We start from the raw sequence: 27,757 nt of genomic DNA, 5'->3' as shown, positions 1-27,757 counted from the left end.
GAGGCTGAGGCACTTAGCCAGGCCACCATGTTTGCCTTTATGGCAGAGATATATCATATTCAGTGGATGACAAAAACTATTTAAGTGCTATGTTAAGATTAATTATTGTGGTTGGATTGGAAACTGTAGGTTATATTGACTAGGAGGCCATATTACATTTAGCTTTATCCCAGGGAAGCGGTGAGAAAATGACCATTAACTATACATCAGAGCTGCCCCCCCCCCGTCAGCTTTCTGGGGATCTATTTTCAAAATCTTACCCCGAACAAGGAGCTCTTCCTACAAAATAAAATACATAGTCTATAACTGATAACGGATAAGTTTTATCAGATTGAATTCAACATTTATCTCTGCTTTTGTCTAACATAAATGCCACTGAATCCATGAAATATTTGCTTTTGCACGAGAATTCTTCAGTTTTCAGTGAGCATTATGGAAGACTTATTGTTCCCAGCTTATCCCACAGTAAGTGGATTCGAGGGGATGGCGAAGTACCAAAAATGATTTGTAGAAATGAGGGTTCATTTCCTGCTTCGGAACAAATATCGCTCCTTAAATATAAAGCTCATTTACATGTATGAGTCACAATATCGTTCTCCTATGCATTGTCAGAGGAGTAGCTCCAGGCTGTACATCACTGTGGTGTTTTAGATTGGGCTTCAGGCTATCTGGTTTCCTGCTATGGTGGAACATTTCATGCAGTAAACTGAACAGGCAGTCCTTTTCAGTTAGAATAATATGTGATTTTGTCTGTTTGTTTTTTGTCTTTTAACCGTGTTGGCTCCATTGTTCTTAGCCATTTAGTGCCAGCATGATAGAGACAGTATTGTGTAAGCATTGTATTGTTCAGTTGCCTTTAAGAATCAAACCACTTAAATGACAAAATATTAATGGCATTTTTATAATGCAGTGGTGTTTTTTTAATCTTGCATAGACATATGATTTATTAAACCCAGGCTTATTTATCAAGACCCAAATACAATTTTTATGTGTGTGTTTTCACCCAAGCCAAACAGCACTTGCTGCTGGTGCTCCACCTGGTGGTTTGTTGTGTTAAGCAACTTATATGTGAACTTAGTGTAGTGTAGAGGACAATGGCTCTGTTCTACACATTACTGGCTGTGTTATGCTGCCTCTGTGAAATGTGCCACACAGCAGAGATAGTCTATAAAGTCTTTTTTAGCTCAATTACTGTCCTGGAAATTCAAGGACATACTGAGAGAAGCACTTCTAAATGAGTTCTAACTCTAATGTTTTCATTAGCTTTAAGTATTGATGTGAAGAATTCCCCCTCTGAGGCTTTATATTGCACGCAAATGGTTGTTTTACTGTTATGCACTGTTAACTTTAATCTCTATTAAGGGACAAACACTGGTACTTTTTATTAAACATTCCTGAAAGAACTGTCCACTAAACTAGGATGAAAACTGTGGTTAATCAGAGAAAAAAGCACTTGATAGGAATATGCACAGAAGTGTTGTTATAGTTTTAAAAGTTTTATTTTAATACATTTCCACACAACTATCAGACTGCATTAATAAATACCAGCACCAAGAGATCTTTCTTAAAAATTACTTGAATTTTAATGTCTAATAGATCATTTCTGTACCTCTCTACACTGCAGAATGAGCCCTTCAGGTCAGTAGACCCATACTGATTGGAGACATGTTTTAAGGACGACACCTCAGCCACCATGAAAGGGTTAGGAGCCAACCGCAGTCGTCACCTGTCCGACTCGTGTGAACCGGCGGGATGCCCCCAGAAGCCTCTCTGTCCTTTGACCTCTGACCCTCACAGCTCCTTTCTGTTAAGCCCCAATATAAACCACTATGGCACCCTGGACCCCCATCTCCACCAGTGCCCTCCCACCAGCCCCACCACCCCTGACTGCCTGCTGCCTTTCAGCCAGATGTCCAACAGCAGCACCTTCCCTCGTCTGCACTTCACCTCCCAGACTGAACAGGTCGACTGCTCCCAGGCCTGTATGGCTGGTGGTGGTGGAGTTGGGCAGGGCAGCAGAGGAGGTACACTACCCAACTCTTTGTCTATGGGCATGGGCTTGGGTCTGGGCCTTAGTGGTGCTCCCATGATCACCAGTGGATCAGCCACCATCTCCTCTGCAGCAGCAGCTAAGATGAATCGGTTACCCTCCAACCTTTTGGACCAGCTAGAGAGGCACCTGCCCCTGCAGCGCGATGGCTTCAGTACGCTGCAGTTTCATAGAGGACGTATGTCGAAGCAACGCAGTGAGAGCCCAGGACGCATTCGCCACCTGATGCACTCTGTGCAGAAGCTATTTGCCAAGTCCCAGTCCCTGGAAAATTCTGCAATCAAAGGCAGCATCAACGGGCGCTCTGCTGGAGGAATGACTGGCACTACAGGTGAGGACGGTGGTAGACCAACCCGCAGGAGCAAGAGTAAAGACAGGGCTAAAACTGAGGGGCCAAAGCAGAGACCTAGGCCCAATGCACTAGGCCTCTGGAGCTCAGATGATGCCCTGGACACTGACACCACCAAAGCTGGCACTATTGCTGTAGGTTACCGCAACCCACTGACCATGATGACTCTTGGCAGAGCGGTGTCAGACAGCCAGGCCAGACATATCCCACAGGGCTACAACACCATTTCTGCACATACTCTCAAGACCTCGAAAAGCAGCAGTGACCTCAAGTTTCTGGCATGCCCGACGACACAGGTAGGATCCAAGGAAGAGGAGGTACGAACCAGGGGAAGCAAGGATGATATACTGGTGAAGAGAGGCTCATGGTCCACTCTCACCCTCAGCCAGGCCAGGCAAGTGTTGCAGAAGGGCTCTGCTACAGTCAACAGGACCCTTCTTAAATCAAAGTCATGCCACCAAGACCTGGCACAACAGTTCCTTCAGGTAGGAGGGCCAGTGAGTATTCATCTTCATCATCATTCTTTGTAAGTTTGCATGAATATTTTTATAATTTCTCTGAGGTTTGTTGGCTTAATTAGTTAATCAGTTTTGAGTACTTTTCCTGCTTTGCCTGATAATTTGATTAGACTGACCCTTATTCTGTTTATCGTATATACTTTATCCTCATTGTTTATAGTCAATCACATTTATAGATTTCCCCAATAAATCACAACGTTCTTCCCAGTCATATTTTCTTTGTACCCTTGCTGCTCATGGTCAGAACCATACTGTTAATGTTTATTTTTAAAAAGCAAACAAATTGAGACACAAACTGTGAAATAGATACAATGTCTAAGGGTGATACACCTGAAATATCTGCATTACATGGTCTCACAACATATGTTTTCATAATCCAGGTCCCACTAGGGGACTGGGCAGGAACTCTGGGTCGCGGCAGGGCCAGAGGAACTGAGATCCCCTGTCGAAGGATGCGCAGTGGCAGCTATGTGAAAGCTATGGGAGACTTAGAAGACAGTGAGGACTCAGAGGGGAGCCCCAAACCTTCCCCCAAATCTGCTGCCCGTCGCCACAGCTACCTGAAGGCCACCCAGCACTCCCTGAGTGAGCAGCAGCCACCTCCACCTCCACGCAAGTGAGTCCCACAGCATAGAGAATCCAATTCATCATATTGGAATTATGACGTTGATTATCATGCTCATTGTTTGTTTTTGTTGTTTTTTTTACTTAAACATTACATTCATTAAAATAGAAATAGGCACTGAAAGGGTAATAATTGTTAAACAATTGTGGGAAGAAATATTTTTCTCTGTCCTCAAAGGTTGTCAGCAGGTGGCAGCATCTTGTCACAAATTATTGTCTGGATGTGCAGCAGCACAACAAGCTTATATTCATGGAGGTAGAGATGTAGATTAATGAGAGGGGGTGAGAAATGACACACAGTATCATTTTTATTTGGTACAAAAGCAGTAGGAGATGAAATTTTGCCATGTGTTTCACCCCTACATCCACACGGACAGGCCTCGTTGCTACGCTCTCATGCGGGAGGATTATCTGTGGTCGCCACTACAGAGTGCATGCTCTATGCAGCATCTGAGGTCAGTGTCATCCTAAGGCAGGCAGTGTGGCCCTCAACCCTCCTTCACTTTACCCACCAGCACTACCCACCGCCTATTTTTGCCTAACCCTCCCAGTACTTTTCCTCTCTGCCCCCTGTTCCATCTCTTACCTTGCAGGTACCCAAAGTGGCGTGTTAGTACTTTACTCTTACCTGCTTCCTTAAGCCCTGATTTCATAACATGCAAATTTTTCATGCAAATCACTCCACCACACCCTGCTGCTTAGTGCACACACATTTTCACTAACACCGGGTCCCAAAAGGGCGAGCCAGAACAGAGGAAACTTCTCAGAAATGACCAAGATCAATCATAAAGTCAATTTATTAAATCATATTTAGCATTTCATAAATCAGTTTCCTCTGTGCTGATTTTTCAAACCCTAGCACATTCACTATTCACACATCTCAATAATGTTTAATTTTAAAACACCCAGGGGAACTTTTAGGAGTGTGATTTAAAGTTTCTCCTGGATATCATCAATTAAACACAAACCTCACTTATTCCAGTCTCTGACTTCGAGGGGCTGATTATTACATTCACTTCCACAGCTCCCTGCCATCTCTGAAAGAGCTGTCGACTAATCGGAGCCTCGATAACTTGGACTGCCTGGTGAGCCCACTGGAGGCCCCGCCACGCCACAGGAACAATGATTTCAGCCAATGCTCCGGCACATTGGGCAGAGGCTCGGGCACTCAGGTATGTCTTAGCTTGTCACATTATTATTATTACTTGGGTGGCAAAGACCATTTCCTCATGTGTCTATTTAACTCAGGTGTAGATTAGAGTCATGATCATGATCAACCAACGTTTCCATGGCAGCAATATTTAATTTAAAAAATGTCTGCGTATAATAAAAATAATTATACATTATGACATTTCAGATGTCCTAAAACAGCTAATTAGATCATTTTGGATCAACTCCAGTGACCCAAAAAGAAGAGTTAATGTGATCAGTGTAAAAATAACCAAGGAATGAACAAAAAAACATTAACATAGCTCAAGTTTCAAGCTACCGTGAGAGAATATTTAAGAGTACATAATGTCTGCTGACACTGCTGAGATGGTATATAAATAAGTCAGCCGGGGAACAAGCTGGTGGAATAGAAGAGACGCTTGAATGTGTTTGCAGAATGTCAAAGTGGGACATATGCCTCAGTATAAACCTGAGGGAACTTTGATGTATATCTACATCAGCGGGATTGGACAGGGATGCAGAATCACACACTAGACTAATGCAAACATCCTTTTATAAAGAAGCAAGTCTCTACTCGTACATGCAAGCTTTTACATTAATCAAATAATGACAGAGAGACTCGATTTATTTTCAAGATGACAGGAAAGTCGATCAGAGTAAAGAATTTGTGGATACTAAACAACATTTTGAGTGAGTTGATTTTAAGGGCTTATTATTCATGTTTATGCACCACCCATGACACTTTCATACTTTCTACTAAAATGCCAAACATAAAAATACTACTGGTTGTTTCTGCTTCTTTTTATGCTGCTTGATCAAACATTTCAGTCGGTGCAGGGTGTCACAGCTTACTGTATTCCCATCATACAGTGACAACACACATCCCTGCAACAAAGACATACTGAACCAAAGCTATTTTAGTAACTGATACAATGCTGAGAATATATATTTTTAACACTGTCTCTGTACCGAGAACAAAACAGTCTCTGTTGAATTCTGTATTTCATTTATAACACTGAAAAGTAAAAAGCCATTTCACCACTTGCCCATTAGAGTTTACATTTTAACTCATAGTTAAGACTTTAAAGTGTTCTGCATCTCGATTCACAGGTATAGACATTGGTGGAAAGTAACTAAGTACATTTACTCAAGTACCAGCGCGTCAAAATTGTGCATAGGTATAGTTTTGAATACCTTGACTATTTCCATGTTATGGTACTTTATACTATTACACCACTCCAGTTTAGAAGGAAATATTGTAATTAATACTCCACTACATTTATCTGGCGGCTATAGTTAACTTAACAAGATATACATATATACTATAATAAGATACCTTGTGAAATAAGATGCACTGTTAAAAATTAAGCCTGTGGTTTCCAACCTTTTTGGACTTGTGACCCCTTACAGCTGGGTGTCTAGCTGGGGCCCCTTGTCACAGTTCAGATGTCTATGAGTTGTTCCCATAAAGAAAACATTGTCTCCTTCAACTTCTCAGATTAATTTGTTTAGGGCCCAGAGAAAATTATCCAATATGTCACAAAGAAAGATTGGAGGAATAAATTTTGTTTTTTTAATCATCTCACGACAACTAGCTTCACCTTGAGCAGCTACAACAGTAAAAACCTGCCTTTACATCGGTGCATCGATACACACAATCTAATAATGTCATATATAATCATACGTCTGTCACAGGGGGCATATTTCTGTGGAATGAGTACTTTTACTTTTAAAAACTCTAAATACATTTAGCTGATAATACTATGATAATGATAATGTGTATTTAAGTATTTTTACATTGTTGTATTGGGACTTTTTGCTGCTGAGTACTTTCCCACCACTGGGTAAAGAGCAAGTAAATGCATGTTTCAAAGTCTGCCCTCTGCCCCTCAGCGTGTGAGTCTGCACACGTTCTTTCAGGTATGCGGGCAGGGCTTTGGGCACTCAGTACCGTACTGTGAGGGGGAATCGCAGGCGGTGGAAGCTCTGGATCTGCCTGCGCCTACGTGCTTCCGGTCGCGCAGCCACAGCTACCTGCGGGCGATCCAGGCGGGCTGCTCCCAGGATGAAGATACGGCCTCCGTGGACTCAGACTCACCACCGCCCACCACTACAGGCTACAGCTACAGCTCCAACACCCGTGAGTACCAGTGAGGACACGGTGGGGCAGAGCTGCTTAAGATAGTCTAGAATAGGTTTTTAAAATGTATCAGCTGAAAGGGAGTAAATACTAGCCTTTAAATACCATCCACACATCGATTTATTCTGTTTCATAATAGCAAAATGAACAATTTATAGGAAATCGTCCCTTAAAGGAAGTCGGACAATTCAAAGACCTCACTGAAATCCATCAACATACAAACCATAATTTAAAACATATTTTCTCACATTGTACTCTTACTAACAATTTAACTTTGTATGCTAAATTTATAGCAAACTAATCTAGATAGTATAGCATACTGTTTCCACTATTGGTACAATTATTTACTCAAAAGCTAAAAAGATAGCTCTTGAATACAAAAATGTGTAAAAAATGAGATGTAGAAAGTAGTACAAAGAGTTTTGCACAATATTGGTATTAGAAATGTTTTGTCTGAATAAAGACTTTATCAGTTATCCCTTACCAAATATTCAAACGGCAAGAGGGACGCAGAGCTGAGTAACAGCAGCACTCTTCTGAATCAACGAGTAAATGAATGCAAGAGAAAAGCAAACTCCATTGTGCTGCCACCAAATATGTGCATCGTTTTTCAATGAATGTTGTTTATGACAAATGCGTTTTACTTTAATGACACATTTCAGCTCCTGAGAGTCTGATTCAATTTCCAACCATTCATCCTCAAATGATAACCCTCTGGTTTTCAAGGCTCAGACTGTAATAATGTCTCCTTTGAGCATCTCTATGTTGTAAATTACATAAAATGCTATTTTAGTGTTTGTTAAAGAAGAATGATGTGAGCAGTCACACAAAGGCTGCACCATTAAATGAAAATGAATCATATTATTTGTTGTTTTGGGTTTGAAAGAAATGTGAGAAACTATCTGCCGCAATAGTTTTGGCCTACAGTCAATACATAAAGTCATCACTCAAAGCAGGGAGTAGCTACCTCAAGTTATCTTGAGATATATATTAATTGTTTTGTGTTGAAGATAATTTGGACTTAGTGAATGCACAGTATGAAGTAAGTTAAGGATATGTATATTTTTTCCTGACAGGTGTAATTGTGTCTCTTATCACTGAATAAAATGGTTAGAAGCCGCTAGATATATCTAAAAAAAAAAGTAAAAGAAAAAAAAAAAAGACTATGACAGGATTAGTTACATTTTGTTAATTTAATGTAATGTTAGATCATTTTGATTTTCCTCCACAGTGTTAAGAGTCCAAATATGCCTGAGGTTAAATTTTTGGTGCACATAACTTCATGACATTTATCATCATAAGCATATGATGTGTATCTATGATGATATATGATATGTATTATTGCTTCATTTGTCTAAATGCATTAAAATTAAAAACATATATTAAAAGGCTATAATTAAACTGGACTTATGCTTTACACAATGCACATTTGCTTGTTCCATAATGTATTGCTACTACGTTATTTTGAGCTCAGGCTACAGTACAGATACAGATACAGTTGTATGTATACTGGTTCCTTGCAAAGATGTTTAATTAAAATCACTGATAACATGAACTAATAAGAGGATATACTGTACAAAAAGTGCCCTCTTCGATGCCCCTATGTTTGATAAAATATGATAAAGTGAACTATATAGTGCCCTTCCAGTGGAGGAAATGTGATAAAGTAAACCCTAGGGTGCCCCTTGTGTGGAGAACATTTGATAAAGTGAACTATAGGGGGCTTTAAAGTGGAGGAAATGTGATAAAGTGAACTCTAGGGTGCCCTTCCAGTGGAGGAAATGTGATAAAGTGAACTCTAGGGTGCCTTTAAAGTGGAGAAAATGTGATAAAGTGAACTCTAGGGTGCCCTTCCATACAGGCTGCCCTACACAATTAGATAGCACATTCATGCCTCTAAATGGTTAAATGTTTAGGTGGGCAGTAGTTATATTTCTGAGTCACATATTAACACAAATTTAATGTGAATCAGGTTTTGGAACAGTTTCACCATAAATGCCTCACAGCTTTCTCTGTGCTTTTGCCCCTGCCCCTCAGACAGACAGGCATTATCTATAACTGGAAACTGCAGTTGCGTTTGTGTAACCCAGGATGTTTTTCTGGTTGCCACGGAGACTGTTTCAGTATGATGCTTGCCTTTACCAGAACGAATTGGAAATACCCTTCTTAATAAAACAGCCTGCAGAAATACCTTATTTAAATATAGCCCCATTGTTGTAGGTGAGCGGCGGTCACAATGGATTGAATATGCATGTAGGGTTTACATATCAAGACTTGAGTCTGTTCCCGCGGCGCCGGGGACCAAATGAAACGGACCAATCGCGAAGCCATTCGCCATCAACGTTTACGGGGGCCTCAGCCAATCACGTTCTTGCTCGATTAGCTCGATGACCACAGCTGTCCAATCGGCGGCAGGAAGCGGTTAATGAGAAAACGTGGACTCCAATCCTCGTCGTCAAGGGCGTGTACTACAAATCTTTTCTTCACAGCGTCGCTGTGTATCTTACGGCAGGACACCGTAGCCCGTCTGCATCTTGTCTGCCTTTCATGAATGACCAGAAAAATAAGGATTTCCCACTCAACCGCCACACAGTAAGGCTTCTGTTGCTTTTTTTTCCTTCCCCCCAACCAACCAACCAACCAACCTACCAACCCCACCGAGCGTTAACGTTCAGACCCTCAATTGTTGTCTGTTCGCTAGCAACGGCAAGCTAACGTGAGCTAACGTTAACGGTGTGGGTAGGTGTTAGCTGTTAGCTAACGTGGATGAAGAAAGGGGATGAAACCCTCATACGAGCTGTTAGCGAGCAGGCGAGGCTGGCAGGCAGTAACGGGGTAGCTGTTTGTTTATAGACGGGTGTTAGCGAGGCAACAGGCTTACGTTACCGACAGCAGTGTCTCTTTGTTCCCTCGTTTGTGTCTCTCCTTTATATGATGCCTCCGGCTAATCGGCGTTAAATGCCCCGTGTGATACCACACAGTAATTAGCCTTCAGTGGCTAGTAGCAGAAGCTAACAGTAGCCGAGGCGTCAACAGGCGATCGGTGCCCCGGCTAGTTCGTCTGTTACAGCAGATAGCCCACACTGGTTAATGCAGTGTCTTAATATAATTACTTAATTACCCGAGTACTTTGATTTAGACGCGTTTTAAGTCGACACGGGTCGTTCGTTTAAAATAGAAATAAAAAGGAGTATTTCTGTCAAGTAACACAGCTTCATTTTAAACAGTATTTTTTTAAGTGTATTTTACCGGTGATCTTTTTGGATTGATATTAGCTGTCAAATTAGGTGGGGTGACGTTTAATACTTCTCCTATGTCCCAGACACAACATGTGACAGTGATCTGAGCTCAGAGGCATGGAGGAAGCTATGATTCACGTTTAGCATAATTTATCAGTCCATCTACTGACAGTTGTTTCTACTGCAGATTGTGATTTGTCTCGTTGCATGGTTTTCTACTTACCAGGTCAAAGTGCCTTTTTTGAAATGTAACGTTACACGTTTCTTGTTTTTTTATTGATGGACGCTACATCAGGTTGACTCTAGCTGTGGTTGTAGCGTGAGTATGTCCACTTAGTGTCTGCAAACCTACCTCCTTGAATGATTTGTGGCTTTTTTTTTTTTGGTCCACAGATGCATGTGCCATTTTTATTCTGTAGCTGACTACTGTTCCATGTGTTAAGACCTGAGGATACAATCAATAATTTATCAGCTTCCTGCCCTGTGTAGTGCTTTGCACTTCAGCAGTTAGGACACTTTACTGGGTTTTTATAAGGACCACCTAACGAGAAGGATGTGCACAGGAATATAACATCAGAGTAACACTCACAATGACATGGCTATGTGCCTGTTCTATTCTTAGCCTGTCTTGTTTGGTATTTTTTTTAAATTCCATCTAATGTTTAGGAAATAATTGCTCTTTTCTTTGGTCTTTCAAAGTTTTAAATGATCCGAACAGTCTGCTGCGTATAATGAGAAACACCGGCTTTGAAGCTTCATTGTTGCGACAAGGCGTGTTCATTGTATCCAGCACCATATTACACAAGACATGTCCGTGTACTACCATGGATAGACTGTGAGTCATCCTCCACAGTATTACACACTCTTCCTCTCACTCTCATTGATGAGGTAATCTCTTGACTGAATGGACGAAGCAACTGTAGTTTCACTGTAAGGTCAACAGCAGACAGGCATCCTAATGATGTGTGTGGTGTTATTGGTTAACATTGTTAGACAGTATAGTCAAAGCCTATCCCTTTCCTACTAACACCATGCACTGATTAGAGAACTTTATTGTAGATGGAAACATTTATTTTGCACCTGTAAGGGCTTTGGCAGCTACTGGAAAAAAATACACATGGTATGATATCAGATTCTGAGTGTATTGATGGGAACTAGTCACCATTTTCTCTTTATTTTATAGACCAAACAACTAATCGAGAAAATTACTGGCAGATAAATCTACAATAAAGTTATTGTTAGATGCAGCCCTAATTTGTTTTTGTTCCATCATATGCAACATGATCTGATGACAGTCAATCGTGTGTTTCAACGTGATTACCTCATATACATGCATATTGATAATGACCATTAGGTTCACCCTCACACTGAGGTTTACTTGACAGATGTAAGATATTAATTAACCATGATGACATTTTAAAAGCAGTGTAGTATCAAAATGAAGTAAAAGTTGCTCCAGTTTAAAATCCTAAAGGTTTGACCTCAGAGGCACTTGCCACGTGTCTTTACATCAGCTGATTAGGCTACAACCCAGACCGTTTGGCCAGGTCCAGCAGGTCAGACTAAGAACCACAGGAGGTCTTAAGGATATCAGACTATAGGACAGCAAATAAGAATGCACAAACCAAGTCTCTGGCAGTGTAAAAGGTGGACAAAATGATTGTGATGTTGGGACGCTGTTCTTTCTTTTTGGGGACAGTTTTTTTACATGACATTTAGTTTTGGTAAAAAACGGTAAGGAAATAGCGATTATTTTTTGACAGATACGATTGCAATATGATTCACGATTAGTGGGAATGATCGTTTTTGCATTTTTCAAAACTTTCAATGTAAAAACTATTAAAATCATGATGATGTGACATTTGTTGAGGTCCTTATCAAACAAACCTGGTTTCTTACATCTGGAGAGCAAGATTTGTAGGCAGCACTACAGTACTTCATTATAATGGTGTTATTTCACACATTTGACCTTTTATCAAAAATGGATGCTTCTACGATTTGGATATTGCACTCGGTCATATTGCGATTACAATGATATTTTGATTAATTATGCAGCCGTAGTTTGTTTTCATAACCTATTTTTGTTTTTGGTGCTGTTGCTCCCTTGCTCTGTGTGTTGTGTAAGTGGCTTACTTTTTCCTATCAGCGTGTCAGCATTGTCGGCTAAATGGCAGCGTGTCTGTTTTTCTGTCTCAACGGATCGCTCACTCTGTTGTGAGGTCTATCCACCGTGCCCAGTCATTTGCTGCCTTTCTACTCATACCTTTTGAGCTTGTTTTTCTCATTCATAAAACCATTGTGAAAAACAGCACAGATCGATAATAACCAACAGCAGTGGAGTGAGAACTGAATGTGGTCAAGTACTAATCTTAAATTTACATAATGACTCAAATTTGCATGAAAACCCTATAGGCAAACATGTGAGCAGCAAAAGATCTACTATTGTTAACTTGCTTCACTATAGGAAATGGCCTTCATGAGGTTTACAGTTATCTGTTTTGACATCTAGGTTTCATATACATCTGGTGCAATATAGTACATACATATTGTATATTTCAGCAGTTTTCCCATGCATAATGAAAATACATAGTTTTCCCAGCTGACATGAGATTTATCGTGGGCTCAGACAAAGAATGAATTAAATGCCAAATTCTGCAGTTAAATAAGTACAGGCCAGCTTTCTGATCAGATTCAACAATACAGTATTTTGTTGAATGGTGCACCTGGTGTGCTTAATCTGTTTGTCAGAAGTCATGCTCAGCCATGTGTCCTGGTCTAAGCTTTCAGTCTATGACTCCCACAGCCTGTCAGCCTGCCATACTATCTTACAATAAGACTGCTAATCTTGGACGGAGCTTCTGCTACCACGGCTTTTCATGATACTTGGCTTATATCCAGAGTTTCACAAAGGTTCATCCACAATAAGCTACAATACTGCTTATAAGGCTTCGTGTTTTCTTTGCTTTTGAGTATATTGAGCTCAGTGCTTCAGTAGAAAGGTCTCTGCTCACAAAGAAGTTCACTGCAGCCAAATTAACACATTAGCTCAGCAGTAATCAAGACTTCTTGAATCCCAAACCAGACAATTAAACGGTCTCACCCAAAATGGAACAGAAGCTATTCCTGCTTTTTTTTAAAAACACTGCCAATGGCAACAGCACTGAAAATGTACATTCAAATTTTAGCCCTCTGTGGAGGACCCATTAGTGGTCATCTGATCGCTCTCAGACAGACCTGCTGATGGAGCCAGAGCAAATCCTGGGTCAGAGACTGCATGGCTTTCATAAGTGATGCAATTTAGTGTAGTATTTGATGATCATAGCAGTGTTGACAGCGTTGCAGTTGATCTTAATTGTTTTCAGAGTAAGAGAGAACATTTGGGCCCCTCATAAGTGATTCATAGACAGCTGCTGTCCACACAACTTCTCTCTTTGTAAATGTAAAGTAATGGGTTTTCTCTTGTCCGGCACTTCTTCCTCAATAGTTGGACTAGGAATGAACATTTGAATCCATCTCTTTAATCAGTTGTTGGCCATGTGATCAATAATTAATTCATTGTTAAACTCTTGTTAAAAGTTTGATGACAAATTATATGGGATAATGATTTGCAGCACAGCCCAACAAAATTGAGTATAATTATTATAATTATTATGAATTAAATAAACAGAAGTATAAGATTATATGGCTATACAATTGTTTGGGTCATGTTTCATCCGTAGTAATGTAAATCTTTGTTAATAAACGTTTAGTTATACAAATGCTAAAAGAAGACGTATCTGCAGTAAATTAGTTGAATAAAGAGATGCAGGCAATATATAGTTAATTTCAGTTTGTGTAAGGGTTGCTTATCACATCATTAGGGATAGTAACTCTTTTTTGCTTTACCTAATTACAGGACATTTTAAATCAGCTGTACCCTCTGGGTCAGCCAACTTTGCACATCATATTCTTTACAGTGATTAATTGAGCAATTAACAGTTAACATCTATAATTTTGGCCGATGCTCATTCATGCAGTCATTGGTTGGGGTCGAACGATATGTTTTTCTTTCAGGGCTGATACCAATTATAAGTAGTCAAGGAGACTGATAACTGATATTTGGAACCAATATACATTTGCTTAACGCATAAACAATTATGCTTCATTTATTACAACAAAACAGCTTTGGAAACCATTTAGTTGGTTTCAGTTATTTAAATGTTATAAATTAGCAACATGTGATACCATCAGACCATTTAAAACTAGACTTCTTCATTACTCATTATTACTATGGCTAAATATGTACAATAACAACATAAATGACCATTCAGTTCATCTATGCAGTCTATGTATGGACTAACCAGCGGTGGAAGAAGTACTCATATGTTTTACTTCAATACAAGTAGCAATACCACAGTGTCCTACAGTCCTGCATTCAAAATCTTAAGCAAAAGTATTAGCAATATACTTAAAGTGCCAAAAGTAAAAGTGCAGAATCGGACATTATTTTTATTTTATTTGAATAATCTGAATCTGCAAAATAATTACTAACTAGTAACTAAAGTTGGGACGCCACGGTGGTTTGTCTGGTGGAGCTGGCGCCCCATGTACCAAAGTTGAGTCCTGTTGCAGCGGCCATGGGCTCTAACCGCAATACTAGTAACTAAAAGTTATCAAATAAATGTGGTGAAAGTAAAGTCTCTAACAACAATATCCTGCAATACCCTAATGGTCAGGTTAGGCAAAGACTGTGATAAAGGATCCCATAATGATTGAAAGTGGGATTGCCTTCAACGTTCTGAGTAAGTGGAAGTAAGTTCAGCTGAAGGCTGTTAGCTGGCCCTGCCCCAGAGGTCCAGGGTCTGGGCAGCCTATCCATCCTCTATCCTCTTGGCGCTGTGCCTTGAGGTAGGGGATATGGAGCCAGCCGTCACACCACATATTGCACAAGGACTGCAGAATGGATTGTACTCTTTGCTAAGAGTGCGAATAATCTGCTATTAGCCCACTTCACTATGACAGGGAGGTCATAAACAGTGTTTCGCCTGTTTGTTGTTTCTCATAAATCTTGTTATTGTAGAACTGAATGAGAATTGCATGTGTGTGATTAACTCTTGATATTATATTTGGTGTAGAGGACATTATCTATTAAAGAGGAAATGTTTATAACCAACTTTATAGCCCTGTGTGTGAGTAAAAGATGCAGTGCAGCCTTGTAGACACAACATATGGGACAGAGGCATGTGTTGTAACTCAGGATGTAGCAGAACACATTAATTAACTTTGGGAATGTCATGCATCTGTGCTATGAGCACTCCCAAGAAGTGTCTCAGTCTTATTCCAGTTTCTGTTGTTGGCTGGAGATTGTCACTGCAGGCCAGGGCTGCATGAGCGACTACAGGGAGTGGATTCCACAGCCATGTTTGTGTATGTTGGTGGGATTTAACGAGGGCTTTACTGCTGCTGTGAGTCACTTGCTGATGACGGAAGTGCAGCGCCCTCAGAATTATAGGGTGTTAGGTTGCTATTTAGATTGAAACCACTACCGGAGAGAATAAATGCTACATTTTCATTATTGATCCAAAGTGGGGAGCCTTGAATTACTTTCTCAGTCAGCTAATTTTAAATAAATATTTCATCCATCATGTGTGTCAGTGAATGCTGTAATTGGGTAGAAGTATTTGTCTGCGGTTTGTTTTGCAACTCTTTCAGTCCTATGTTGACAGTCAGCCAGCTGTTTAAATAGCATCTACACAAAACTGCCTCAGCGTCCCCTCATTTCTTGAAGAAAGCCTGTGGTTTTTCCTGGTTTCTCATGTTGTTGTAATGTAGTTAACTCTGTATCATCCACCACAACCCTACAGTCAGACTGATGAAAAATAGGCACCAGTCCCATTCCTTGTCCCTGAGTCAGATTGTCTTTGCCCACTGGTAATCCACCTTCAGGCCTCATTTCAGTTTCAGAGTTTGTGAATCCAGGGTTCATTTGTCTTTTAGCATCAAAATGTGACACTTGTAGGTGTTGATGGTTCTACTTTGATTTAAATTAAACAGGGATTTAACATACTGTATACATTGTACATATAAAAACAGATGTTTTTGGCCACTTTGTCAGCTAAAACATGTTGTGAACGCAGTATAATTTATTTCGAGTTGTGTTTCTGTCACTGTTGAATTTAAGTCACTCTCTTATAGCTCTGTCAACTCCTGAGGGAAATATGACTTTTTAGCTGCTAAATGCTCCACTATGTACCACAGCTAGTCTCTGACTACGTCTGTCTACTGTTTGGTGCTGAGCATTTAGTGCACAGTGGGTTTTTAGACCTTTTTTCCTGAAAACAGTTGCCTGCAATGGTCGAAAAATATAAATATCACTAAGAGAATAGTGAGGGTGAACACAAACCGTAAAGTTCCTGAATGGACAACTAAGCAATGAGGTGAAACTTGCTATAAAGCTCTGTAAATCTTTGGGCAACTGCAGATTCAGGTGATCATTGTCTGCAGGTTCTTTACTCCGAGTGATGTGAAGAAGAGAAATAAAAGCTTTCTTTGTTAATAGTTTTATTGTTGTTACGTTCTAGAGCAGAAATAAATAACACTCAGCAGATAGTCCGACATTGTGGAGTTCTCAGTCTGCTTTTCCACATCTGCAAGTCTGTTTTATTGATTCACAACGTCCTCTTAGGGCTGCTCCCTAAACATCAATGATTCAAATTATCAGTCCAGAAGCCCAGTGTCAAATGACATTTTTACAGTCAAATCACTGTATTATTTTTTAGCTGTGTCATTGTACACAGAGCAACATAGGACAGCATTATGGCAGGCCAGACATTTACAAACTGAGTCCTGTCTCAAAATGATCTAACAACATAACAGTAATGGAAATAGAGTGGCGGTGATGTGAGGGCAACGCGGCACAAAGCTGCACAATTTGTTTCTGTTTGCTGCTCGGATGCTTTCAGCTGTTGGCAAAGTCGACTAAACTAGAACTTTTGTACCAGATTTGGTAAAACCTCCTCTTCTAGGAAGGACACTCTGTGGTGCGATTTTATAACTGAACTATAACCAGGAGGCACATTTTTATTTCTTTGACTGTGTGGAAATGTGATGTTCACATTACAGATGATTAACCCAGGTATTAATACGTGAGTCTTGATATAGATACCCCACAACTCCGAAAGTCAAATATTCAAATTCGGTTCTCAGCTCTACAACCACTGAAACATCAAGCAACGGTACCAAAAACAACAAGAGGACTCTTTGTTGTTGTTTGTCTGATCTTCATGGTTACTCCGATGCGGTGTAAACACAAACAGGAAAACGCCAAATGGACTTTTTAGCTCCTGAGTTTAATTCCTATGGTTCTATAGTTCCTGGCAGAGTTGTCCTGTCTGACCGTCCCCAGAGCAAATGGACTGTGAGGGTGTGGCATGTAAAGGAAGAGCCCCAGAGACAGACTGACGTCAATGGAACACAACCCCCAGCAGCTTTACAGGAAACATAGAGGTAGCTTTAAGTACAGCCTGATAGAGGCAGCAATAAGGGCAAAGTGCAGGTTTGTTCTCCAGATAGGCCATGTTTATGGTTTTGTGTTTTGGCACTTGATATGCACCAGCTGGTTTTTGTCTAGTACAGTTTTTATTTCACTTCTGCGTTCTTCAGTCTAAGCTCTTCTTTATTTTCTATCTCCTCCTCCTCTCAACAGTCAGCAATAGGAAGGCTCCTCCTCCAGTCCCACCCCGCACCACATCCAAGCCCCTCATCTCGGTGACAGTGCAGAGCAGCACCGAGTCAGCCCAAGACACATACCTTGACCAGCAAGATCGTGGCAGTGAGGCCAACAGCCAGTCAGGACGAAGCAACTCCTCTGACAGTCTCTGTAGCATCCGCACAGGCAGTCTGGCTAAGAGGACCCAACCTCCACCAATCCCTGTCCCTGTTGCAACCCTCGCACTCGCTGCAGGCTCTGTACCTCCTGTTCCAGCCCCTCGTGAATTCCCTCCCGCCACCACAGTCGCCACTACCACCACTTCCACATCTACCCAGCCCCAAAATGATACCGTGAGCATTTGTGTCACCCTAGAGCAGCCCCCAACTGCAACCAAGAGGAAACTGTCCTCTATTGGAATTCAGGTAAGAATTGTCTACTTTTCCTTTTGTATGGTGAGATCTTACTGGGAGACTAAAGCTACCATCACAGTTGTATTTGACTTTTTTTTTCTGTTCATTATTTTTCAGGTGGATTGCGTTCTGCCAGTCTTAAGAGAGGAACCACTATCCCTGACTGCACCCCTTAAGTTTCAGTCAATTGGAGTTCAAGTGGAGAACGGAAGGCCGTAAGTATACTCTCTCATTTGATGTCACAGTGAATGGTAGCCACAAGTGATGTGTTGGTCTACAGGTATTACAGTCTTCACAAGGATGCTGTGAAGACAAAATGTACTCAATAGGGCATTAGATGGAAGAATATTAACCTATACATTTGGTAATATGAAAATATATTGAGATGTAATTGGCTGCTGATTTCACATTTACAACATGTAGTATCAACGTAGTATGTTTGTTTAAAAAAAATAAGTGTACCTATAGGAAACAGATGCTAAAAGGCTTAATTTGATTTGTGATAGATTGAGATGGTAACACTGGGTGAAAAAAGAAGTTTCATAGACACTCATCACTCTTACTTAGAGTAAATGTATTATGGACATTTCCCATATTGTAAGATATATATATATATATATATATATATATATATATATATATATATATATATATATATATATATATATATCATATCAGAATTAGTTTTAAAGATAGTAGGGCTATGAAGCAATGTTTTTAATGGTTGGGTTTCTGTTTTGTGTTTATCATATCATCATGAGAATAAACAGCAGTTTTGTGCTATTCAGCCGATTAACAGTTGGAGGTGGTAATGTGCCGAAACGCATAACAATATGCCAACAAAGACAGTGAAGAAGACTCTAAGTGAGCAAACAGGGATGTGAACAATGCACAATTTCAAAAATCTTAAAAAATCTACTTTGCAGACATTTGTTAAACCACAAGCATACACACAGTATTTTTTAGTGAGCAACACTGATAGAAACATAACTTCTGTTTGTTTTTAGAAGAAAAGGCCACAGGGTGCCTTTGATATTGTGACAGTGATTTCAACCCTCTTGTCCAGCCCTAGAGGAGAGAGGCTCCTGTCAGTCTGAAAGCACTGTAGCTCTTCTGCTTTTCCCTCTGTAACTGCACACAGTCTTGTCAGTCTTTCTTTTGCCCGTGCTGCTGGGGAATCTGCAGGCTGTTAAGTGTTGCTGAGGTCATTCAGCAGTCAGCCTGGCAGCAGCACAGCACCCCACTGAGTGATGTCCTTTTACTCTTGTTTTGACTGTAGTGAACTGAACATAGTGAGAAACTCACCATTTAAACTTTTCCAGTGCACTGTAATTTCCCTTAATCACATTTGTCTGACAGCCCGTTTCCTCTTCTGTTGCTCATTATCTCTGAAGCCAGCAGTCAGCTAAGCTATTTTATGTAGTATACCTGATTTGTTGATCATTCCCTCCTGCTTACCACGTGTATGTTCTGAGTCTTTGTGCTCCTTTGCAGTAGATGATACTGCACCATCAGCTGCCATGATGTTCTGTCAGTTAAACCCACTGACCCCAAACTGTTAACTGTGGAATATGTTTGGCACATCACTTCATTGCCTTATTTATTTAACTGTCTGTCAGAAGCTGATGTTTATGCATGTCTCTGCAGTCTCAGCCGGGACAGCAGCATGGCCTCCAGACAAAATACAGAGACTGAGCCTCATGAGCCCCAGGATGCCACACCCACAGAAAACAACACAGCCAATTGCACCAACAGTCAAACGGTGAATACCACTGCATCCAACAGACAGGACAAAGCCATGGAACAGCAGCCCCTTAAAAACACCTCGGTCCCATCCAGGATATCAACCTCTCCCCCAGAGACTCTGGATCCGGCTTTAGACCCCTCCTCGCTGCCTCCGCCAGATCCCAGCCTGGAGACCGGAAACTGCAGCTCCCACGGAGATGCTGTTCAGCCCAGCATGCCATCTTGCCTCCGAGACGGTAACTGGTTTCTGAAGCTGCTGCAGGCGGAAACAGGCCGCATGGAGGGCTGGTGTCAACAGATGGAGCAGGAGACCAAAGACAACAAGCTGTCAGAGGAGGGTAAGTGATACAGAATTGCATGGCTGTCAAAACATTACGTAATTTCTTCTATCCTGGCAAAACTGCAATGATATTTAAAACACAGACTTGTTGAAACCGTCTGAGCCTCTTTCCTGTTGCATTAATAAGACTGGGAGAACAACAGCTAATTCCAGAGTGATTTCAGTGTAACTTTAGCTGCCATTATCACAGTATCTTCTAAATACAAGTGTAAATGACTACTGAGACATATTGTGATCTGATCATTCAAACCACTTCTCGAGGTAGTCTGGGATGTATTTGATCATATCTCTCGTAGTGTAAATGGGCCACATAGTATGACTACTCAGCTGACATCCTGTAAGAACACACAAAACACGTGGTCTATTTAGGTCACTGTAATGCAAATTATATGCTCGGCTCTTTTACCTGCCAAGATAAGCAGCAGAACACACTGTCTGTTTCAACTGATTTCACCACTGAACTAGTAACCGCAATATCCAGAAACTCCCTTCAAAAATCGCACAATTTTGAGAGTTACTGAGTAAGGAGAAACATTGTAAACTTTGTGAAACACTATTTGTTACATATTGTTAAATATTTGGGCCTTCTTGTAAATTCGGGGAAACGTTGCACATCAAGTTATTTCTTACTTGGTTATTTTTCCCAGCGTGTTATCTAAATGGCGGTCGAGCCCTCCTCTACTGCTGTCCGCTGTGAGTAACTCTCAGGATGACAGGCTGTCAGCAGCCCCACAACAGGGGTGATGCTTTGTGGTGGGAGCACGACGCACACTTTTACTTTCTCTCTATTTCTTTCTTCGTCATCTGTGATGTGTAAATACAAGATTTCCACACAGTCGAAAAAGCAAAAGTGAAAAGATCTGTGGAAATAGCCACTCACTATATTATAGAGACAAAATATAAAATAAATAAATGTAAAGTAAATAGCTTGTCAAGTCAGAAACATGAAGAATCAAATTGATGTTATCGAGGTTCACAGACGGGGGACTCGGTCAGGTCTCGTCCATATTGACTATGGACAATGAGACGAAGCACGACACAGTCATTACTGCCATTGACTCACAGTAACACTGCTCATTAGAGTGGGAGTAAGCTTTGTTTTAGCTTTAATAGAGCCACCGCAGAGTCATTTCCCTTTTTCATCTCCCAGAATACCACTCAGGCTTTTAGGCAGATCTATCTCTGCAGTGTCTTAAATATGAATGAGCAAGGAGTAGACTAGCTGTAGAGGCTCCATCAGATTATCATTCCTCCTGCTCTCTATGGACCTGAATTATGAATTTCCATTTACATGCAAATATTAGCCAGAAAATAGCTGAATAAAGAGTAATTTGTTATCCTCCCAAAGATTGAGTTAATACATTATTTCTAAGGAAATAACTTACTGTCCCAGAATGTTAAATGGTAAATGTTAACATGAATCTTTCATTACTAGACAACAGGAATACACTCTCCAGTCACCCCCTCCTATGTCTTGATGCCGCTCTCTAACGCTAACCCTTTTTATATAACATATCTCCCAGAGAGAGCAAAAAGCCTCTCATCTTTTCTCTGGATGTATTTTTTTTTAGCTCAAAATGTTTCTATTGTCTCTCCACTTATTCTTGACAACTTATTGGTGATTTATCATTCTTCTCCTTTGTAGTGTTGGGGACGATCCGCAGTGCAGTAGGCAGTGCTCAGCTCCTCATATCAAAGAAGTTTGAGCAGTTCAGAGGCCTCTGTAATGAGAACTTGGTGAGTGGCTCCACTACATCCACTACATGTTGGCGTCTCAGCCTTTTACTGACCAATTTTCTTCTTTCTCTTGCCAATGTCATTTGTCCTACATGCACTGACATGCAGAAGTCTTCCTATTACATTACATTTAGAGAAGAAATGATCTTTTCGAGCAGAAACATGGCAGACTGACAGATTGACTGAGATTTTTGTGAAAGAACTTACTTGACTCAATTGTCCTGCTGTTCCCCCTCACCAGATCTTCTCCGCTAAAGGTCCAATATTGTTGAAATGTAATACTTTTACAAAACATTTAAAGCTTTCAAATGTATTTTCTTGTCATCCATTTGCTTGAAAGGAAGCTGCCTTAAAAATATGTGTGCAGGGAGAGATGTGATCAGTTCTCAGTTCTTGGATTTGACCGAAGCCATTAATCTATCACTTCTCTATACTGTCTAATTTTCCTCTCACTAGAACGTAAACGCCAACCCGCGACCAACAGCACAGGATCTCGCAGGATTCTGGGATCTGCTACAACTCTCAATAGAAGACATCAGCATGAAGTTTGATGAGCTCTACCAACTGAAAGCCAACAACTGGCAACTCCCTGAGAAGCCAGAGAAGAAGGTGCCAGACAGTTTTTCTTTGTTTTCTTTTTAGAGTTACAGTAGTAACTCGAGTAGACTTGTTTCAAAGAACTGGTTAGTCGTTAATCTACAACTGTTTTTAAACAAACAAATATGTCAAACATTTGGCGGTGCCAGCGTCTCCAATGTCAGGGTTATCTTATTGTCTCTTTATATAATTGTAAATTGAATATCTTTTGGCCTTTTCAGACAAGATGATGAATGAAAAACATTTAGTTGTCATCCTGAACTCAAGCCTTGAGGGATTTGAATGTGGTGCAGAGTGTGTAGGATTTAGTGGCATCTAGTAATGTAATTGCAGATTGCATCTCTGTCGCTTCCCCTTCCAAGCGTGAAGGAGAAACTACAGCGGCCACAAAATGCTAGAAAAACATGGAACACCCGTATCTAGAGCCATTTCGGCTGGGCCCTTCTGGGCTACTTTAGAAACATGGCGGTTCAACATGGCGGCATCCAAGGAAGGCCTGTATCTATAAACAGCTCATTCTATAATAATCAGGTGATTATACACATGAATATCATATTCTGTTTCTGCCAATAGATCCTCCTAAATGTTACACACCGGACCTTTTAACTTAACGTCAAATTGATAAATGCTTAACGGTTTACAAATGATGTGCGTCAACGCCACTGGAGGATGTGTTTTCAGCTAGTACCTCACTGTATCTTATTCCTTTTCCTTCTTGACATAATTTTCTCAGGATGAAAACAAGCAGCCTCCGTCATCTGTGCCAAAGAAGCAGTCTAAGCCCAAGCTGTCAGCGGGGAAGGACAGGAGTGTGGACTCGGCTGTGGACAAGCAGCGGCAAGAAGCCAGGAAAAGGTTGATGGCAGCAAAGCGCGCGGCATCAGTACGACAGAACTCCGCCACGGAAAGCGCTGATAGCATCGAAATCTATGTCCCCGAGGCCCAGACCCGCCTCTGAGAGCGAACCAGCACCGATCACCGAGGAAAAATCCTGTCTCACTTCAGACATTCATTGACACAAACACACAGACAAATCTGACACGAACACGCAGATGTATAACGGATGCACAGAGGCCAATCCCTCATAGCAGCACAGCTGATGACAGGAGACACGTGGGGATCACAGGGCACAGAAACAATCCAGAATAATGCAGATCATCACCCTGCTGCCATGGGACTGAAATAACCTTGACAGATGCTTAATACTATTGTTATTGTTATTATTGACATTATAATAATTATTATCTCCTAAAGTATATCAGGACTGTCTTAAATGTGCAAGTATCTTGGATAAGGACATCCTGTACCTTGTGAGCTGAAGAATCTTGGTATCCCAGAAGTTTACTCTCTTAAAACTCCCTTCACTGCTGAGTCTACCGGCAAGTTGTGGCTGCCTGGTTTACGAGCTGAGCTACCATCCACACACACTCAGGACACACATGCAGGTGTACTCGCTGTCCACAGAGTCTTCCTGTTCTCTATTTGTATTAGGCTGCCACTCATTGGGTGTGGTGTGTACGCTTTACTGTGTAAGAATTATAAGATGGTGTTAATGTACTCAGAGGTTTAAAAATGCAGAGAACCAGAGGAAGGCAGTAGCATATATATTAGAAATATCACACTATTACAATGTTCATTTTGTAAATGTTGTATACCAGATTATTTGTTAGAAAGAGGTCAGTGTTCAGTACCAAGGTAGTTTTTTATAGATTGAGTACATGTACTGTCATGATATATTAGCACTTGATGCAATCATCCACTCCGCCTCTCTCTCTCTCTCTCTCTCTCTCTCCTTTCCCTTTTCACAAACGCACACTACACAGTCTGTCTGTGAATAGCCATTGTTAAAGTCTTACATTTGTTTGTTTTTTGTGAAGGGATGTGAGGAATGACTGCCCAGCCAGTGAGCTTCAGAGGAATGTATGAAATGTATGCATTTACAGCTCGTGTCGACTTGATCACTGCACTTTCCATTCACCTCAGATCAAGTTTGCCCTCCTTTGTTTGCCTCATCATTCTGACTTTCACTGCATCCTCACGTGATGTAGGGGACCAAGACATTCACCACTTGATATGGCATTCCCATTCAACCAGACTACGTGTGATAGGGTGGGGGTTTACTTGCTACTGGAAAGGAAATGGAATAGCATAGCAATAATAAAAATCGTATTAGAGCAAGCAATGCAGTAGGTACCCAGTCTTAAATTATTTAATTCAGCAATTCCAATAATTTCTTATGAAGGATGAATGTTTCTTTTATTAACTGACTGCCCTTGAAATGACTAAAATCTCAGGTCGCATACTCAAACTCAACAGTGAAAACCACTACGGGTGGATTATTTATTATATAACTATGAAATGAATTGGCCGAATGCTCAGAGCCGTTGCGAGATAATTCAGTTCCAGACCTACTCAGTGTTCTTAAATAGGAAAAACAAGTTTTGCTGCAGTGAAGCACAGGTTTAATTTGACTGCTAAACCCAGCAGTTTCCTTCACTCCCCTTTCTAGCAGCTTGAACTCTCACCCCCTGTTTGTTGAGAATGAGAAACTGTGGTACATTTTTTTGTTTTTATTTAAATTTTAATGCCATTTGACACGTTTTGTGACTTTCATCCGAAACGAGGTCAACCTAAACGTGTCTTGGCTTCTGTAATTATAATAATTAATGGTGCTGCGAGGGACTTCAAATTGTGCCAACACGGCAATGATCAACATTTCAGTGTCATTTTAACACACAGGTTTTATTTAAAGTGATTATTTTTTATTTAATCTGCTCATGAATTCCGCTGTCTGTGTGCGCATTCTCAGCAAAGTTTGTTTGTGTTTGCATCAGCTCACTCCAGATACGCTATGACTCGTCTCTGCATGAACTCATGACACTTTGACTATGGGACTGGAATATTTTTCCATGTCTCAGTTTTCCCAAATGGAACGGTGCCAAGGGTACATGAGTGGAACCTGGCATAGCAGATACTCATGCACAAATGTAGGTTGACTCACTCGTTTTATTTTTTAATTTTTGGTTTATTTTTTATTTTTTTTAGTAAGAGCTGGCTCTCCCCCTACTGGTCAGTCCTTGCGTGACACTCCAGACATCTTGTTCTGCTCCATCTTGAATCTTTAGTTTAACATCAAACAAGAAATGAAGTTGAACTGGGAATGCTGACACAACTCCAGGTTGTTGATTTTCTTATTCTCTTATTTGTATTACATCAACAATGGACATGTGCATTTCATTGTCCAAAGAAATCATTAAACATCCCTTTGCTACATGTCCTGGTCATCATTCTTGCTGTCTTTTTTTATTGCACTCATCCATAATACAATGGTAATATTAGCTGCTAAAGTTAATATTACACACAAATCATAAGCATTAGATTAGATCTTCTACTGTTACTGTGTAATCTCTAAAAGCATGGCCTTCTTACATATAAAAATATACAAAGATTCTTGCCGGTGAATTTTCAGTACTCCTTTAAATGGGTCTTGCCAATGATCTGAGACTATTCAATCTGTGTAAGGCATTCAGGGTATGTACTGTACGTAAGAGCTTATAACTGTGACAAATGGCGGAAAGTCCTCTCCCTTTTCATATCATTTGAGAGCCGGATCCCTTTATTTGCCCCCATACTGAACTTCAAGAGAGCATGACCTGATCAGGGATCTTCAGACCGTTTGTTTACCAGTACTTCCTGAGTTTCAAAGGGCTACAAAATGGACAAACAATGACCAGAAGGTGCAACTCGGGAGGCAGGACGATGTGGATGTGCTATTGAACCACCATGTGGACGAGGCAATATTCACCGGTCAAGTGATTTCTAGAATTTACAGAACAAGGTCGATGCCTGTTGTCGTGAATACCTTTGGGGTAAAAAACTGGGTCATTGTGTATGCTTGATGGACAGATACACACAGAGAATCATGAGCCCATTCTTACTTCAGTACCCTCCCTCTCTCTGGCTACACATCCACTCTGTCCTCTCAGAGATCCAGCTAGGAAAATGAGCAAAAACTATGTAGTTCCAGATTATCTTGTACTGATAAACATTTATTTTACAAAATAAGCACATATCTTAACAGAGGAGGGGTTGTTTAATGTTATGGTGTAATAGTTAGACACTGTGAGGCTTAAGATAATAAAAGAATTGTGATTGCAACGAGTCGTGGCATATTTTCTGTATGAAATAAGCTGTAGAATTAAAAGGGAATGCCACTTAAATTTTGGAATGCATGTATGTTTTGCATTGGCTTTATGTTTAAAACAAATTACCTCAATTCTATTAATTGTTGTTCTCAGATCTGGAGTAGGAAAATAGTGTCCGGAAAAAACTTAATCTTTGTGATCCCAAAGCCACTTTTGCTTCTTTTTTCTTTTTGTGCTCAGTTGTTTTTATTGTTTTATAACTTAAAATAAAACAAGGGTCAGCAAAACACTTTCATTTGGTCCACCTTAGTACGTGGTCATACAAATAGTGATAACTAGCAGTATACAAGGATGTTATTCTAGGTGTCTTAATTCCAATTGCGGGGACTTTTTATGCTACATATTTTAGACAATAGTGAGGCAACAGTTTGGCCCTTTCCTGTTTCAACACAACAGTGCTTTTGTGCACAGATGAGGTCCATAAAGAAAGGTTTCTCCTGTTGTTTGGTGACTGTGCCTGTGCACAGAGCCCTGACGTCAACGCCATCCAACACCGTTCACATTAATTGGAACACAGACTCCAAGCCAGGCCTTATTGACCAACATCAGCGCCCAACCTCACTAATGCTCTTTGTGGCTGAATGGGAGCAAATTCCTGCATTCAGGTTCCAAACTCTTGTGGAAAGCCTCCCCACGCTCTTATAGCAGCATATTAATGCTCATGGTGTCGGAGTAAAATGTTATCAAAGGGGGAGAGAAAAACATAGTGACACCAGGTTGAAAAAAATGAATAAGCACATATGAACCATGCCCTCTGTGCATTGTAGTCTTCCACATCCCCTCTGTTTGTCCACTCATGCCTCACATAGGTGGATCCCTCCTGCTGATAACACGTAAGATCTGATCCTCAACTCCTTTAAGCCTTTAGGTACCATTGGAGAGACAATGAATCCAAAAATGAAAACATTTCTACCAGAACTATATGGTGTTGTTTTTTTTTTT

The 27,757-nt window shown here is 40.6% G+C and overlaps 1 protein-coding gene across 5 annotated transcripts in view; it reads left to right on the top strand.

The window, feature by feature from the left end:
* The window catches only part of dlgap4a (discs, large (Drosophila) homolog-associated protein 4a), an 81,663-nt gene extending 55,780 nt beyond the window's left edge, over positions 1–25,883 (top strand). The window contains exons 2-12 of one of the 5 annotated variants that reach the window (XM_051425308.1): positions 1,625–2,896; positions 3,298–3,533; positions 3,919–3,996; positions 4,566–4,713; positions 6,632–6,851; positions 17,775–18,202; positions 18,308–18,405; positions 19,838–20,274; positions 21,922–22,013; positions 22,470–22,622; positions 23,344–25,883. In XM_051425308.1, coding sequence (XP_051281268.1) covers positions 1,694–2,896; positions 3,298–3,533; positions 3,919–3,996; positions 4,566–4,713; positions 6,632–6,851; positions 17,775–18,202; positions 18,308–18,405; positions 19,838–20,274; positions 21,922–22,013; positions 22,470–22,622; positions 23,344–23,568 — 3,318 coding nt within the window. In that variant the 5' untranslated portion in view covers positions 1,625–1,693 and the 3' untranslated portion in view covers positions 23,569–25,883. Of the gene's footprint in view, positions 1–1,624; positions 2,897–3,297; positions 3,534–3,918; positions 3,997–4,565; positions 4,714–6,604; positions 6,852–17,774; positions 18,203–18,307; positions 18,406–19,837; positions 20,275–21,921; positions 22,014–22,469; positions 22,623–23,343 lie in introns of all 5 variants that reach the window. The other 4 variants (XM_051425306.1, XM_051425309.1, XM_051425307.1 and 1 more) reach the window with 4 other exon arrangements.
* Positions 25,884–27,757: the final 1,874 nt, after the last annotated feature.

Source organism: Dicentrarchus labrax, unplaced genomic scaffold (assembly GCF_905237075.1).
Source record: "Dicentrarchus labrax unplaced genomic scaffold, dlabrax2021, whole genome shotgun sequence".
Classification (NCBI taxonomy): Eukaryota; Metazoa; Chordata; class Actinopteri; family Moronidae; genus Dicentrarchus; species Dicentrarchus labrax.
The sequence above is the reverse complement of the archived record's forward strand: the minus strand, read 5'-3'. Positions and strand labels throughout refer to the sequence as shown.